Here is a 16715-nt window from a genome sequence, read left to right on the forward strand (position 1 = left end):
TGTTGCTTGCTGATTAAAGTTAAAATAGTTTACAAATTATTGAGACTTTTATTCATACAAAATGAATTTACCTTTTTTTTTTTATCCAGTTGTACCTCCTTAAAATGTAACTTTTCCTTACATTTTAAATATACACATGCAAATGAACACCATTGTCTAGAATTTAAAGTGGTTCTATCACCTTTTCAAATAGGATTTGTATAAGAATATGACACCATGACAATATGACAATTTGACTGCTTTGTAAAATAAGACTTGTAGACATTCTTCTGTATAAAATAATTGCAGGTCTATGGTTATAATTTGGGGATAAATCGCTGTCTGTTTGACCTCACAAAAAGTATAATATAAACAAGATTTGTTGAAAAGCAATATTTTACAAATAACTTACTGGAACACTTCAAGAACCACTGCCACTAGAGTGCCCCAGCCATTGTAAGTAGTCAAACTGTTTTTGTATGGCTTGACTTCTTATCTGGGGTCCAACTGACATTGCTCACTGCATTCATTTCTAATGACAGAGACAAACGTTCCTAAGCAGGAACTCCTTGGCTGAAAATGGTCAGTTAAAGCTCTCAGCCAATGAGCTAAGCTCTGCACTGCATATCATATCATTGGCCAAAGGACCTGCGTTCCCTTAGACGTGGCTGGATTATTCATTTATTCCTTAATCTTTGCACAAACAAACAGTGGGATAATCTATTAATTATGAAATGTTCAGGAATTCCAGCCTGGGAAATTTCAGATTAATTTTGGGACTTGGGATAAGGCTCGGTTAAATTTAGATAAATAGTAAAACTTTCAGTATACTCCTTGTTTTAATTACAACCAAAAAAACACGCTGGCTTCTGACGGCTATTGTAATTGAAAAGCATAATTGGTATTTTGTTAATTATGAATCACATGCTAAAGGCAATAGATTCAAATGCATATGACAGTCCAGATCAGTGTAATAGAAATAATTCCATCAAACACGTGAAATGATTATTTATGTGCTCTATATTGTTCCTATTGGGTGTAGTTTATATTTTTTATATGTACATTATACTTTGCATCTTATTATACAATTTCGGCCTCGTGAAAAATAATACATATTACACTGATCAGCCACCACATTAAAGTCACTTGCCTAATATCATGTAGGTCCCCCTTGTGCTGCCAAAACAGCTCTAATGTGTCATGGCATGGACTCCACAAATCCTGTGGCACTAAGACAGTAGCAGAAGATCCTTTAAGTCCTGCAAGTTGCAAGGTATGGCTTGCATGGATTGGATTTGTTGTTCCAGGACATCCCATAGATGCTCAATCTGATTGAGATCTGGAGACTTTGGCGGCCAAGACAACACCATTAACTCTTTGCCATGTTCCTCAAACCATTCCTGAACATGTTTTGCAAAGTGGCATGGTGCATTATACTTCTGAAAGAGGTCACTGCCATCAGGGAACACCATCGCCATGAAGGAGTGTGCATGGTCAGCAAAATCTATATGTAGGTGGTACATAGCAAAGTAACATCAACAAGAATTGCAAGGAATCAATGTTTCACAGCAAAACACTGACTAGATCATATAACTGCCTCCTCCCATAGAACATCCTGCTGCCATCTACTCCCCAGGTAACAACACATACACACCCAGTTATCCATCTGATCTAAAAGAAAATGTGATTCATCAGACCAGGCAACCTTCTTCCATGGCCCCATGGTCCAGTTCTGATGCTCACGTCCGCTTTCTGTGGTGGATAGGGATCATCATGGGCACTCTGACCAGTCTGCAGCTATGCAGCCCCACACACAACAAACTGCTATCCACTGTGTTTTGACACCTTTATATCATGGCCATCATTGTTTTTTTTTTTTTTTTTTTTTTAGCAATTTGAGCTTCTGATTGATCTGACCAGAGGGTCTAGCCATCTCTCCCTATGTGCATAAGCCATGAACTGACTGTTCACTTGGTGCCTAAAATATCTCATCCCTTGACTGGTGCCATTGTAATAATATAATCAGTTATTCATTTCACCTGTCAGTGGTTTTACTGTTGTGACTCATCAGTGTTTACAATATACAGTGCATGTAATATTCCAAAAAAGAGAGTTTAAAAAATTCAGAGTAAATATTTCAGATATCTACTGGTCTTAATACAAAAGCTGTGTTTTAGAAATATACATGTTTTTGTTGGCTTGGTGGAAATAATCTTTTAATATGTATTTCTATTCCAGGCAGACATACTGGAAGGTATTTTTAATTTGTTACATTTCCCTTTCGAAACACCTACGTTTATGCCTCATCTTTTGGAATGTGTTTGGCGAGAGCTAAAAAGCAAATTTGATTTCTCAAAAGTAAAGGGTAATTGGATTTTTCATTACTGAGTGCAACACTTTAATGACTATCTGTGCTCCTGGTAATTTATCTACAAGTGACCTGGCATTTGTCTCAGTACACAACATTAATATACAATTTTGTTCTACGCCATTACCCTCGCTGGCGTATCTGGACATTTAATACATGGTGAGCATGTTTGAAATAGGAATTTTAACATTTCTGATGTCCCGTGTTCATCCTAATTATAAACAATTCAGTTCTAGCATGTATGTCGAACCCAATGGTAAGATATGACAGTTCTCCTAACAAAACACCATCTGCCTATGTTTTTTTCACAGTGAAGTAATTTTCTTTCTTAAATAAAATATTACATTGTTTTCATAATTGATCATAAAGATACTGAATGCACTGACACCAGAAAGTAGGAAGGAAATGTACTATATATATTATATTTCGTTGTGTTTCTGTTCTACGGTTAGCACTCTTCAAAACGCATGGATGTTGTATACTCCCCTCTTCCTTCATGCCATCATTGGCACAGTGATGGGTTATAATAAGGGTTAATAATAACAATTGTTTATAATTGTTGGCCCATGGTTATGCATATTCTCATTTTATATGAACATCGCTTTACACTTGAAAAAGGGAGAAACCACCAAAAATGTATTCTTCCAAAACATTGAGTGGAATAAAAAGTATTGCACTTACTTTGCACTCATAACTGTCCTCACTGCCATTTGTCATCTGAAAAAAAAGGGTTCTCCAGATGTTGTGGACTTTGTTTCCCATAAAGCCATAATGTTGGCAAAGAAGCATGGGATACGTAGTCCACAACATCCGGAATGCAGAAGGTTGCCTACCCCTGTCATAGGAGATATACTTCCTCTACGGGCCAACTGTCGTTGCCTTTCTGTACATTTGCCTTATTGATATTCATCTGCCCACTTGCTATTGCCTAATACCCAAGCACAGTCCACTTCTAAAGAGTCTCAGTGGGAGGATGAGCTATTGAGTGATAGCTACCCCTGCTGCTTAGACATGCAGAGACAGCCTGCTTGCTGCCTTTCAACTTCTGGTAGCTGGTTAATGAAAATCTTTTGATCTCTGATGCCTAGTATGAGTTCAGTATATTGAAAGATACGTACTTCACACAGAAAACATGAAAAGTTGGTTGCCTTTTGGAGTTTTCATTGTGACCGGCATATTGACTTCTTTTTGTTTTGTTCTATTTTTTTTCTTTTAAATATTAAATTATAATTTGTTGCCTTTCGCAGGTCACTGACATGATGCTTCAGGACACAAAATATCCAGAATGGGGCAAGTCTGCAAGAGCATTTTGGAGAAGGGGAAACACTAGAATAATCTTGTTTTGGTATGTACAAATTGAAATATTCATTATTTACTTTGTGACAATGATCGAGGTTTCATTGAGTGTATTGCTTTTAAAGAAATCTGTGGAAAAAAAGGTTCATTCTGGTGTGTACATATGTAAAGAAATATAAGGTGTGTTACAACGAAATCTGTAAAATGTTGTTTGTGTGTAAAGTGAAACGTCTAAATTCAATTACTGATGGACTCATTTTCCAAACTACTAGAGGATTGATAGTGTTTCATCTGGTGGGTTTAATAAAGATTCCAACACCAGAAGAACCACCCCCAGCTCACTGTAGTGGCTTTGGTGATAGCAGTACTCGGAGTACTCTGGCTCGCTGCCATTTTAGAATGGTTGACTTCTTACCTGGGGTCTGCTGAGCTCTGCTCCCTGCATGCAGTACTTCCAACAGAGATTATACATTCCACTAATTTGCGGTGGGTGAGAGGGACTCCCACCAGAGTCTTGCAGCGTTTCTCTATTCACTATAAATCCTGCATAAGCGCCTTCATCACACAATTCTTTGCTGTATTTTCTAGAGATTATACATTCTCTATCTGAACAGTCAAGGCATAATTCATTGGCTGAGTGATCATCTGCAAGTCTCAGCCAATGAACTTCTAGATCGTTAGTAAAGGAGACAGGGAGTGGTGGTCAGTTAAGATGTCAAACCGTTTTGCTACTTACAATGGGGTGGTCTTAGGGCTCTCCACTCATACAGGGCACTTTAATTGGAAAATGGGGAGAATGCAGTATCTTATTCCTCTTTGGCAAATCCTTTATTAACGCTTATTAGGAATATCCTATAAATACAATAGTGACAGATTGCATATGGTTTTAGGAGAACATCTGCTTATTGTTTCAATGGATGTGAGGCTGTGGAAGCCACGACACATTTATGGTTATAATGTACACATTTAATTTGTTTAGCATTCAATATTTCCTCTAATTAGCTCGACTTCAACATTTTTGTAACCCTGGAAAGCTTTATTTGAAAATTAAGAAAAGGATTTTTAAAAAGTAAAACAAAATACTTATTTACAGCTGGGTAATGTGTCCTAGCCAACTGTTTTTAATGCATTTTGTTTCTCCCATGTTCCAAACTGAAAACTACCAAATGTAAAATTAACCTCACTCAGGAGATATTTGTACGCACCTGTGACTCATGGTTTCTTGTTCCTAAACCATGCAGGCAAATGTCCAAATTCCAAAACAAAACAATCTCTAGAATTTGAACTTATATGTTTGTTCAACCATAATTTACCTAATTTGTTCTTTTTTTTTTTTAGTGAAGTGAATATATCAAACAACATGAGTAATCATCAATATAAGGGGAACAAAAAGAAAATCTAATAGCAAAACAAATAAAACAAATATAAATAAAATCTAAAAAAGTGTGTATTTTTTCTAAAAAAAAGTTACAGGGTTAAAATAAAGAGCTTGCCCTTTTCAGTTTTTACACATTGACATTTGCCAGATTAGTTTCCTGGGCCCATGTTACCTTTGAGACCATATGGCAGCCCAGGAATGAAAATTACCCTCATCTTGGCATACCATATGCAAAAATAGACAACCCACAGTATTCAAAATGGGGAATGTCCTGCCTTTTTTTTTTTAGTAGCCACACATATATATTTCCTGGCCACATTCATGGCAGCACAACAATGGCCTGGGACAAATTAAAAGAAAGGTATAAATACACCTCCTAACCCCTCTTCCCTCAGTCGTGTTGTTCCTATCTTATCCCCATAGGACAAACGTAGCCATTTCAAGACTAAAATATGTTTCTTTTTCTGTCATATGGTGGCAGTCACATATGGGTTTTGCTCCTCCCTGTGGACAAGACTTTTAACAAGCTTATTAAAAAGGATCCTCCCCCTTTGGGTATAAAGGCTCAGACTGCAAAACCTACCCCAGTCTTCTTTCTTGTCCCGATAGGGATGGACAGGACTTCGTCGTTGGTGAGACACACAGGTTGCTGTCTGGGGGATCCGGTCCGAGAGCTGCCCGGGTGGTAAGCTGAGTGGCCCATGCTCCGTTTTCTTAATCGTTACGGAGCATACTGAGGTCTGTAATTTATGCCGAGAAAGTTTCCGGCAAATACTTCCGGGAGGCGGAGCTCGCTCTGAGCAAGCGCACAGCGGTGGAACGCACGCCCGGGTGGTGTTTGCGTTCCACCTAAGCTTCCGGGTGCGCAAAGACGCATGCGCAAACGGAAGCTTAAAGAGATATTGCAAAAAAAAAAAAAAAACACGAAAATTTGAATTTAAAAGCTGTGCTAGTACCCACTGACAGCATGATGCAGATCAGAAGAGGTACGCCGTGTCACCTGCCCCCCCACACGGCTCAGAGGTATTTTGAGGTAAGATTTACAGAAAATAGATCTTTACTTTGAAATACTTTCTGAAGGAGAAAATACTTTCTAAGGAGTATCCGTTTAATTTTTACAGATATGTCTAGTCCACCTGAGATGGATAAAGAGAAACTAACTCCCACGCCTAGAAAGGCTACGGTGAAGTCCAAACATATTGTTTGCAGCGAATGTGCAACTCCCCTCCCAGACGGGTCTAGGAAGAAAATATGCAGTCTGTGTACTGCAAACTCGTTGGAAAGAGAGAAGCAAAAGGATATGCAATCTTTCCTATCCTGGTTCCAGGAGAGTTTGTCCCAGACCTTGGACACGATTAAGGATTCTAAGAGGGTAGAAGCCCCCAGTCAACGAAAGATCAATAAAAGAAAAAGAGTTTCCTCATCTGGATCATCTTCAGGGGAATGTTCTTCTTCTGTCGAATCAGAGGATTCGGGTTCCTCATCCAGTGAACCAGTGGGTTTTCCATCAGAGGCAATCCGTAAATTTGTTAAAGAAGTGAATCTGACCATCCTACCTCAGGGAGCAGAAAATCCTAAGAGAGGTTTTTTTGTACAACAGAGCCTAGTTGATTCTATTTTTAGGGAATGGAAAAACCCGGAAAAACGTGCCTTTATTTCCAGACACTTCAAGGACATCTTTAGCTGGCTAGCGACGTTATGTGGGAAGATCTCCCAAAAGTCGATGTTCAGGTGGCACAGATTGCCAAGAGAACCACGATCCCTATTGGAGAAACTGCAGCATTAAAAAATCCCATGGATAAGAGAGCCGAAACCTCGTGTAGGCGAGCTTATCAGACAGCCGGTTTCCAATGTAAAGCCCTTCTGGCAGGGGCAGCAGCAGCCAGAGCGAATGAAGTTTGGCTAAATCTAGTACAAGAAAATTTTTCATCTGGCCAGGTTGTTGATCTTAGTCACATGTTTCAGAACATGCATTTAGCGAATGAATTCCTTTTGGATATGTCAGTAGAAGTGATAAAATTGGCCTCCTGGATCATGGGTTTGACTTCGGTGGCAAGACGTGCCCTATGGTTGAGGTCTTGGTCGGCAGATACGGCGTCCAAGGCAGTCCTTTGTGAACTTCCTCTGGAAAAGGCTAAATTGTTCGGCGCTCCCTTAGAGGAAATCATACGTCAGTTGTCTGAAACCAAGAAGGCACTTCCTCAGGATCGAAAAATTTCCTGGAGAGCAGGCTACAGGAATTATCAATCCAGGGGTAGACGACCCTTTCAGGAAAGACCACACTATTTTCAAAGAAAAGAAAAGAACCGAAAATTTGAACAGAGTAACGAAGTCAAGAGAAGCTTCAGAGACAAAGGGAAGCGTTTTTGACGCCAGAGGTGTAGGAGGACGACTCCAATATTTTTTACCGACATGGGAACAGACCACAAAGGATCCTTGGGTTCTAAGGATTATCCGAAAGGGACACAAGATTGTTTTTCTGGAAAACCAAGATCAAGGTTTCTACTTTCATCCTACCAGTCCAGAAAGAAATCTCGAGCTCTAGATTGTCAGACCAGGCTGCTTCTTCACAAAAGGGTAATAGAAAGAGTGCCACAGAAACGGGAATTTCGAGGAGTCTATTCAAGACTGTTTCTCGTTCCAAAACCGGACCACTCATTTCGGCCCATTCTGGATCTGAAGAGGATAAATCAGTTTATCCCTTATCACAGATTCCGTATGGAATCAATCGCATCAATTTTTCCCCTATTGCAAAACGGAGACGTTATGGTAAAAATCGACTTAAAGGATGCCTATCTACATGTTCCGATAGCCACTACTTCAAGGAAATATCTAAGATTTGCAATAAGAAGAAGAAGTCACACCGTTCATTTCCAGTTCAGGGCTCTACCTTTTGGTCTGTCCTCCGCTCCAAGGATCTTTACCAAAATCCTGTCTCCTCTAACTGCTCATTTAAGGGAAAAGGGTGTTTCAATTGTCCCATATTTAGACGACTGGCTACTGGTGGCACATACCGAAGATCAACTGCACGAGGATCTGCGGATCACTATAAAGTTTCTTCAGGACCATGGTTGGATTTTGAATCTAAAAAAATCAGTTTGCATTCCAACAAGAGTAATAGAGTTTCTCGGGTTCAAGATCGATTCAACCACCATGTCAATTTTTCTGCCCAGACGGAAGAGAATAAAGATCCGAAGATCGATTTCCAACCTCCAGAGAATGAAAAGTTGTTCATTCAGAGAGGCCATGAGTGTGTTAGGGCTTCTTACGGCCACTTTTCCCGCAGTCAAATGGGCAAGATCAAAGGTCAGACCTTTACAGTGGAACATCCTGACGTCTTGGTCAAAGAAGGAGGAAGATCTAGACGAAAGATTCCTACTGTCCCCTCAGGTGAAAAAGCAGCTAGATTGGTGGATAACCTCAGAGTGCCTGTTAAAAGGCTTGTCCTTTCTACCAAAGGTCTGGCTGATAGTCACCACAGACGCTTCAAACTCAGGTTGGGGAGCCCACTTGGGTTCCACCATGTTCCAAGGAAAATGGTCTTCCAAAGAAGCAGAGGAATCCACAAATTTCAAAGAATTGTTGGCGGTTCTGTATGCTCTTCATCACCTCAGACCTTGGTTACTTCAAAGAGCGGTCAAGATACAGTCAGACAATCGTACGGTAGTCTCTTATATCAATCGACAGGGAGGAACCAGAGCGAGAAGGCTTTACAGTCTTTGTACAGCCGTTATGGAATGGGCGCAGAGAAATCTGGAAGACATTACGGCGGTCTACATAAGAGGCAGCGACAATGTTATAGCCGACGATTTGAGCAGGGGAAAGTGGGACCAAAAGGAATGGTCGCTAAACCCGGACGTATTCAGAATCCTAACTGGGAAATTCGACGTACCAGAAGTAGATTTGATGGCAAGAAGATCAAACAAGAAGGTTTACCACTTCGCCTCCCTATTCAGAACGGATCAACCCAGTTGGATAGACGCTCTATCAATAAGGTGGGATTTTCAGCTGGCTTACATCTTCCCACCTCTGCCCCTGATCCCAAAGGTTCTCCTCAAGATACGAACGGACAGGGCAAGGATATTGGCAATAATCCCTTATTGGCCAAACAGAGTCTGGTTTGCCGCCCTAAAAGAGATGACCATCAGCTATTGGGAACTTCCCATGTCAGCTCATCTCATTGTGAACAGGAACCTACCCTTGAAAGTACTAGAGATGTTCAGATTGACGGCTTGGCTACTGCAAGGCTGATCCTTCGAAACAAGGGATTGCAGGATGAGAGAATAGCTGTCTTACTCCGCGCCACTAGAGTATCGACTTCTAGGATATACTTTAGAATTTGGTCCAAGTTTCTGCACTGGTGTAGGGATCACCGGTTCCCGATCTTACAACCATCAATTGATAACATCCTTCAGTTTTTGCAAGAAGGCTTTGACGCTGGCCTGGGAGTCTCAACTCTCAAGGTCCAAATATCAGCTTTGAATTTTTTTCTTCTAAAGGATCTGGCAGCAAATGTTTTTGTCAGAAGGTTTTTTAGGTCTATCAGCCTCAGGAGGCCTCCTAAACGATCAGTGTTTCCATCATGGGACTTAGCCCTAGTCCTTCAAGCCCTTAGTGCTACCCCGTTTGAACCTTTGGAGGAAGTTCCTTTAAAAATGTTATCTCTTAAGGTTTTGTTTCTGGTGGCCATCACCTCAGCCAAAAGAGTGGGAGAACTTCACGCCCTATCCTCCTCAGACGAATTCACTATTTTCCATGAGGACAAGGTGGTTCTTTACCCGAGACCATCTTTTCTTCCTAAGGTTTTATCTTCAAAGAATGTGAATCAACCTATTATTTTACCTTCCTTTTTTAGTGCGCCCTCATCCCTTCAAGAACACAGATGGCAAAAGTTGGACGTAAGAAGAGCGTTACGTATATATTTAAACAGAACAAAGGAATTCAGAGTGTCGGATCACCTGTTTGTTAATTTTCAGGGTCACTTAAAGGGTAAGGTATCTTCCCGTGGTACTTTATCCCGTTGGCTTATTCAGGCTATCGATTTGGCATATTCTTCCTCAGGTCTTCAGTCGCCTGCTGCTATCAAGGCCCATTCTACTCGAGCTATGGCTACCTCATGGGCAGAAAGAGCACTTGCATCTCCAGAAATCATTTGCAAGGCAGCATGCTGGTCATCTTACAACACCTTTATCAAGCACTACCGGCTAGACATTTTCTCTGCCTCTGAAGCTGCCTTTGGGCGTAAGGTGTTACAAGCCGTCGTGGCATAGGTCCCGCCCAGAGGGATTCTTGCTATATCCCATATGTGACTGCCACCATATGACAGAAAAAACAGAAATTTTTACTTACCGTAAATTCTTTTTTTCTTAATATGGTGGCAGTATTATAACCCTCCCTCTTTGTTAAAGTAATTTTGCATTGGATATTGGATTTGTCTGGTTTCTTTACTTGTCACGTACTGGGGTAGGTTTTGCGGTCTGAGCCTTTATACCCAAAGGGGGAGGATCCTTTTTAATAAGCTTATTAAAAGTCTTGTCCACAGGGAGGAGCAAAACCCATATGTGACTGCCACCATATTAAGAAAAAAAGAATTTACGGTAAGTAAAAATTTCTGTTTTTTGGCTTACCTGCGGGTCGTTACCTTCAGCCTCAATGGAATTCAGCCTCTCTTGCTTGGGAAGTCTGCAGTACATGGCTTGTGCAAAGGTGTTTCCCTGAAGATACTACTTCAGTGACTGGGGGTTTTACCCTAGGGGTAGCAAGAGACAAATGTAAGTAACTTTTCCCTGTAGTGACCAAGGGGTAGCAGTTTGGAAAGATCAGGACTAAAGTAATTTCATCCTTGCAAATATTTTGTTCATATATTCTTATATGTATGTATGTATTTCTGTGTGTGTGTGTATATATATATATGTATGTATGCATATATACATACATATGGCCATTCCCCTTCCAGCTCTATAATACTGCTTTTTTTTCTAGCTTTTTTTCAGCCAAATCGGTCAATCTAGCTGATTTGAGTCATGAGATTATGGTGTCATCGTGATCACATGACTCCGATCGGCTGGATTGGCATTAGCCTTGAATATCAGGCAGGACCTCTGATCATGATTGCCATGGAGGGTTCGTATTTGGGCTGGAGAGAGGACGCAATCTTGATAAAAGCATTCTTAATATCATGATTATTAAAATATCTTAAACACATGAAAATGAAGGAGTGAGCTATAAATAATTCACTTGCATTAAAAAATAATTAGAAAAGATGTAAAATGTGAAGAGGATTTTCTAGCGCAGCTCTCCTGAAATAATAATAATAATAATGAGCAGATAATATGAAGAAAGATCAACGTTCAGTTGTTTTATTGGAAAGAAATGTTGGATCATTTTGTATTATATTCATGCATGATCTACAATGTTGTATTTATTACTTATGTCTTCCAACACTAAAGACAGAATTAAGACAAAAAACAAACAAACAAAACAAAACCTTAGCGCATGTCCGCTAAACAGAAAAACGGACAAACAACAAGTGATTTAGGTAGTCAGAGAAATACTTTAGTAGGATTAATTTTGCCTCAAAGCTTGGTGTAGAGAACCACTATAAAAACAAATATTTCTGGAGTAAAAACTGACAAAGTCTTCAAAGGGACGCTCCACACACCTAAAGCACTTTCACTTGCCGAAGTGCTTAATGTGTGAAGGATGTGTCCTTTTTTGATTTTACAAAAACTGCAGATTTTGGTAGAATTCAGCACTATTATAAATTAATAGTGATGTCCCGAACAGTTCGCTGGGAACCGTTCGCCGGCGAACATAGTGTGTTCGCGGTCGCGAACACGCGCGATGTTCGGTCCGCCCCCTATTCATCATCATTGAGTAAACTTTGACCCTGTACCTCACAGTCAGCAGACACATTCCAGCCAATCAGCAACAGACCCTCCCTCCCAGATCCTACCACCTCCATGACGAATAGGGGGCGGACCGAACATCGCGTGTGTTCGTGACCGCGAACACGCTATGTTCGCTGGCGAATGGTTCCCGGCGAACGGTTCGGGACATCACTATAAATTAGTCTTGGTACATCCCCCCTCCCTGGGGGATAATCAGACAGCCTTCCCTGTTACTTCTTGGTGGATTAGTTCAGTAGAGTTAAACTCAAGAGGCAGCAATTGCTCAGAGCATCTGCCTTGCAAAGACTTCTCATTGTGCTTCATTGGGAAGTCTGTGATTCACGGTGAAACTTCAGAGTAGCCTAAGCGGATTTGGCAATTTTTTTGCTATTTTGATCTAATATTGGAAATTCACTTTGAATTCATCTTGCCTGATAATAAAAATATAGTTGAAACAGAAATTAAGAAAACACATTTTGTCCTTTTTACTGTTCCAGAAACCACAATAATAGAGTATAGAAAGCTGTTTGGAAACAACTTGTTCTATAAATTAAATATAGCAATGTCACACTATGACTACAACTATGACATAATATATTGATAGCAAACCAAATCCATATAATATTAGATACTAGTGCCCATGTAGATTGATATATATATATATATATGATAATAGCCATAATCACCAATATATAATTTACTATAAAAGAGGTAAAATATTTCTAGGTTGTAAAAGTATATACATATCCTGGTTAAGAACCACAAGAAGACATAGTCCTAAATTAGAGGGGCAAAGGTTTAGAAATAATATCAGGAAGTATTACTTTACTGAGAGGGTAGTTGATGCAAGGAATAGCCTTCCATCTGAAGTGGTAGAGGTTAACACAGTAAAGGAGTTTAAGCATGCGTGGGATAGGCATAAGGCTATCCTAGACTTTAGATAAGGCCAGAGACTAATGAAAGTATTTAGAAAATTGGGCAGACTAGATGGGCCGAATGGTTCTTATTTGCCATCACATTCTATGTTTCTGTGTAAGAAGAATAAATGTCTTGCATTTATGGATCAAGTACAAATCTTGATGCCAGGTTTATATGACGTAGAAAAACATTATTTCTACTATGATTTTTACTAAGATGCTCTCCAACACAGGGAAGTATTTTAGAAATCTGAAATCGAGACAAAGCAATATTGACATATTTTAATTTTCTTAAAAGTGCTATGAAAAGAATGCATTACATAATGACAACTCCATGTCCCTGGGTGACAAAGTAAATTAATCAAGGACGTTGATGGCTTTTATTGTGATTGATCAAAGTACAGAGGGAGGGAGCACAACATTAGCAGATTACAAAAGGTCATAAGAGTTTCTATTTTCTTTAGATGAACAATGCCACTCCACCATAGATACTGGATGCTTCATATACATATATTCCTTGCCCTATACAGTGTGCAATCTATATTTAACAATAATATTCAAAACGGGGCAATTTTATTCACTTAATAACAATCATCTTAAAAAACAGAAAATATCGAAGCTAAAATGGATAAAAAGGAAATGGAAAAAATAATTAGCATAGTAGTTAATTTAAGTGAATCAACCAGATATTTTAGTATATATATATTTTTATAACTCTAAACAGACCATTATCCTATATGTTCGGAAAGGAATTAAAATTCAAGAGCATCCCCTATTCAACCCAGACCCTGAGGAGTCAGGCAAGGCCCACACAGAACAAAGACATTCGAGTGTGAGGGGAAGATAGAATGTTAAGGAGGTCGTTGAATGGTGGCAGGATTATTAAAGTGAGGTTTATTATTCTATTTAGGGTTAGACTTGGGATTTGAATTTGGTTTAGGATTAAGGATTTAGACTGAGACTAATATTAAGATTGTTACATTGCAAGATAAATGGGGGTATTTTACACAGGAAAGGTTGCGGAGTATAGTTAAGATAATTTTTTTACCGTGAAATGTAAAAAATAAGCAGGAAAAATACAATGCGTATGTAAAAGTGTAATTATAAAAATTAATATCACAAACTTTAAAAAAACAAATAAATAAATAGCACCTTAATAAAGCACAAAATGTATAACGTGATAGTCCCCATTGTCTCCACTTTTGCAAATGGTATGTAAATCTGTAACTGCTAAAATACCCCAAAATGCACCATAAACCCATCTTCAATTAGCTTCACAGGATAGTGACAAAGGCATACAATGAGTGCGTTGTACTCAGAAGATGTAGCTGAACACATTATGAGGTTTTGCATAGTAGTAGCAGCACACATCAGGTTTTACAAAAAACATGTTGTGTGTATTTTAAAAATCATGATAAAAACACCTACATTTTGCTCAAATATTTAGCAGATATTGGCAGTTATATGGCTACATAAAAAGTGTAAAAATATCTTAAGGTAAATAGATGGTAATGCCTACTTTATAAAAATACTTACTTTCGTGTGGTTATTGTGACAGCTATTAAACTTTAAAGACAAACTTACCATATTTTACAGTCATTGAAATTGTATTTTACTCATTGTATTTTGTGACCTGTAACTACCAAAAATAGACTGAAATCCTTGACTTATTAAGTACTTTGTAAATCAGGACATTTATTTTGAATTACTTTTCATAAGCTTATGCACACATTATTATTGCCAAAACTGTGAAAAAAAAATTTGTTGCATTTTTGTGGATTTTTATAAGTGAGAAGTTATATATGTATATATGTCACATCAAACTAAAGCCCTTTACAACAGAATTGATGTAATCAGGAACTTAGAGAAACTTATTTTGATGGTGACTGGGAAGAGTCAATTATACCTGCAGATCTGGTTTCATTGGATCCAATGGCGGACAACCAGGTGAACAAGCCCTCGACTTGCGACCGCTAATACCAGACCGAATGGATCTGAGCATACAACATACACCAACAACCTAGCCCACGTCCCCTCTCAACCTAATGAACTGGCGTGGTTCTGCCGTGGCAACTTCATGTGGGGGTGGCGAGACGGGGGGAACAAACTATTTGTCGTTTTTGTCTTTATTTTTCTTCTCTTCCTCCATTCCTTATTTCTCCCACTCTCTCTTCTCCAATCGTTTGCTGACCCATACCCTTTAACCCCTTAACGCCCTATTTTTCTTCCAACCAGACAAATCAACATAATACACCTATTCATGTCCACCTGACTAGGAGAAAACAACTTGCTTAACGATTAAGTTAGTCTTAACCAACATCCTTTGTATTAAACTACACACTTGTACATACCCATACGCTAACTTGTTTCATACTATTTGATTTATGCTACCATTAATCTTCAAATACTATTCCATGTATACTGTATTCATTTTGCAATGACTTCTGTCACTGTCGTTTATGAATTTGTACCAGTAAACTACACTCTTGGATAAAAAAAATGAAACAAAAAAAAACTAAAGCCCTTTCTGTCCTATATAATGTGTATGGGTGCACTTGAAGAAAATCCTTAAATTACGGTGGAACAAACTATTGCTCAAATTCAAGTTTTTGTTTTGGTTCAGAATGTGGACAATTGCCTCTGACCTTAGGGGTCAATAAATGTTTTTTCCAATAAATTGACAATTTTTGTATCGTTACCTGTGTATGGAATTACTTTAAATAAGAATTATTTTTTTATAGTGTTAGTCTTACATTTATTGAGAATTAGATGATTCTACTATCCAGTTCAGTCTGTCTATCCATTTCAATACTATGTTCCTACATATCCTTAATTAAATAATGTATTTGGAGAGAAGATGGAGGACTTCTTGTGAAGGATATGAGATACCAGCAAGCTGGAACTCTTATCAAATTTGGATTGTATGCAGCATTAATTTCAATTTAGTTTTAGTCATAGTCTTTTGACTAAAACGCCATTTTAGTTTTAGTCATATTTTAGTCATCTGAATTGTTTTTGTTTAAGTCAACTATTTCTCCAGTAGACACAACTAAAAATGGGTTTAGTTAAAGCATCTATCGGTCTCTTTTGCCCCTTCACCAGCCCCTCTGTGTCTCCTTGTGTCCACCCATCCCCTTTAAGTGTCTCTCCCAAGCCCTGGTCTGTCTCTTTTGCTCCTTCCACAGTCTCTCTGTGCAGTGTTAATTTTGGCAGCAAATTTAAATGTATTTTTAGCAAGTACATGCTGGTGTTATAGCAGAGTAGGCATCTGCTTTCCCCACTTTGCAAGTGGTTACTCTGCTAAAACTTACCTGGCCGGGGAGAAGGGCCAGCGAGGGAGCTCAGAGTTCCAGCTCCTCACTGCTCCCTCGCGCGCTGTCTGTAGTGAAGCCAGGTGATGGAATATGATGTCATACTCCGGCACCCGGCATCACTAAACCGCGCAAGGTAGTAGTGAGGAGCAGGAAGGAGATTTCCAGACAGAAGATCCCCACACCAGCTCCCAAAGGTAGGGAACAATAAATGAAATGATGTGAGTGCAAGAATGTGTAAATGTGTGTTGTTGTCTGTCAGTGAGTGAGTGTGTGTCTGTCTGTCAGTGAGTGAGTGTGTGTCTGTCTGTCAGTGAGTATGTGTGTCTGTGTGTCTATCAATGAGTGTGTGTCTGTCAGTGAGTATGTGTGTGCCTCAGTGTGTCTGTATGCGTGTGTCTGTCAGTGAGTGAGTGTGTCTGTCAGTGAGTGTTGGTCAATGTTGACTGGACAGGAGTACCTGGAGGTGCATGGAGGCACGCAACACCATGTAACATCGACGTGCTCCACCTTCACAGGGTTTCAAGATGTAGCGGGGGGTGCTGTGGTTTAGTAGTGGGGGATGCTGTTTTTTTT

At 39.3% G+C, this 16715-nt stretch overlaps 1 protein-coding gene across 3 annotated transcripts in view; it reads left to right on the top strand.

Annotated features, from left to right (window-relative positions):
* TMEM117 (transmembrane protein 117) overlaps nt 1-16715 on the top strand; it is a 231348-nt gene that overhangs the window by 138760 nt on the left and 75873 nt on the right. For all 3 annotated transcript variants that reach the window (XM_063446943.1, XM_063446944.1, XM_063446942.1), the window contains exon 5: nt 3595-3692. In XM_063446943.1, coding sequence (XP_063303013.1) covers nt 3595-3692 — 98 coding nt within the window. The remainder of the gene's footprint in view (nt 1-3594; nt 3693-16715) is intronic.

This window comes from Pelobates fuscus, chromosome 3, assembly GCF_036172605.1.
Source record: "Pelobates fuscus isolate aPelFus1 chromosome 3, aPelFus1.pri, whole genome shotgun sequence".
Lineage (NCBI taxonomy): Eukaryota > Metazoa > Chordata > Amphibia > Anura > Pelobatidae > Pelobates > Pelobates fuscus.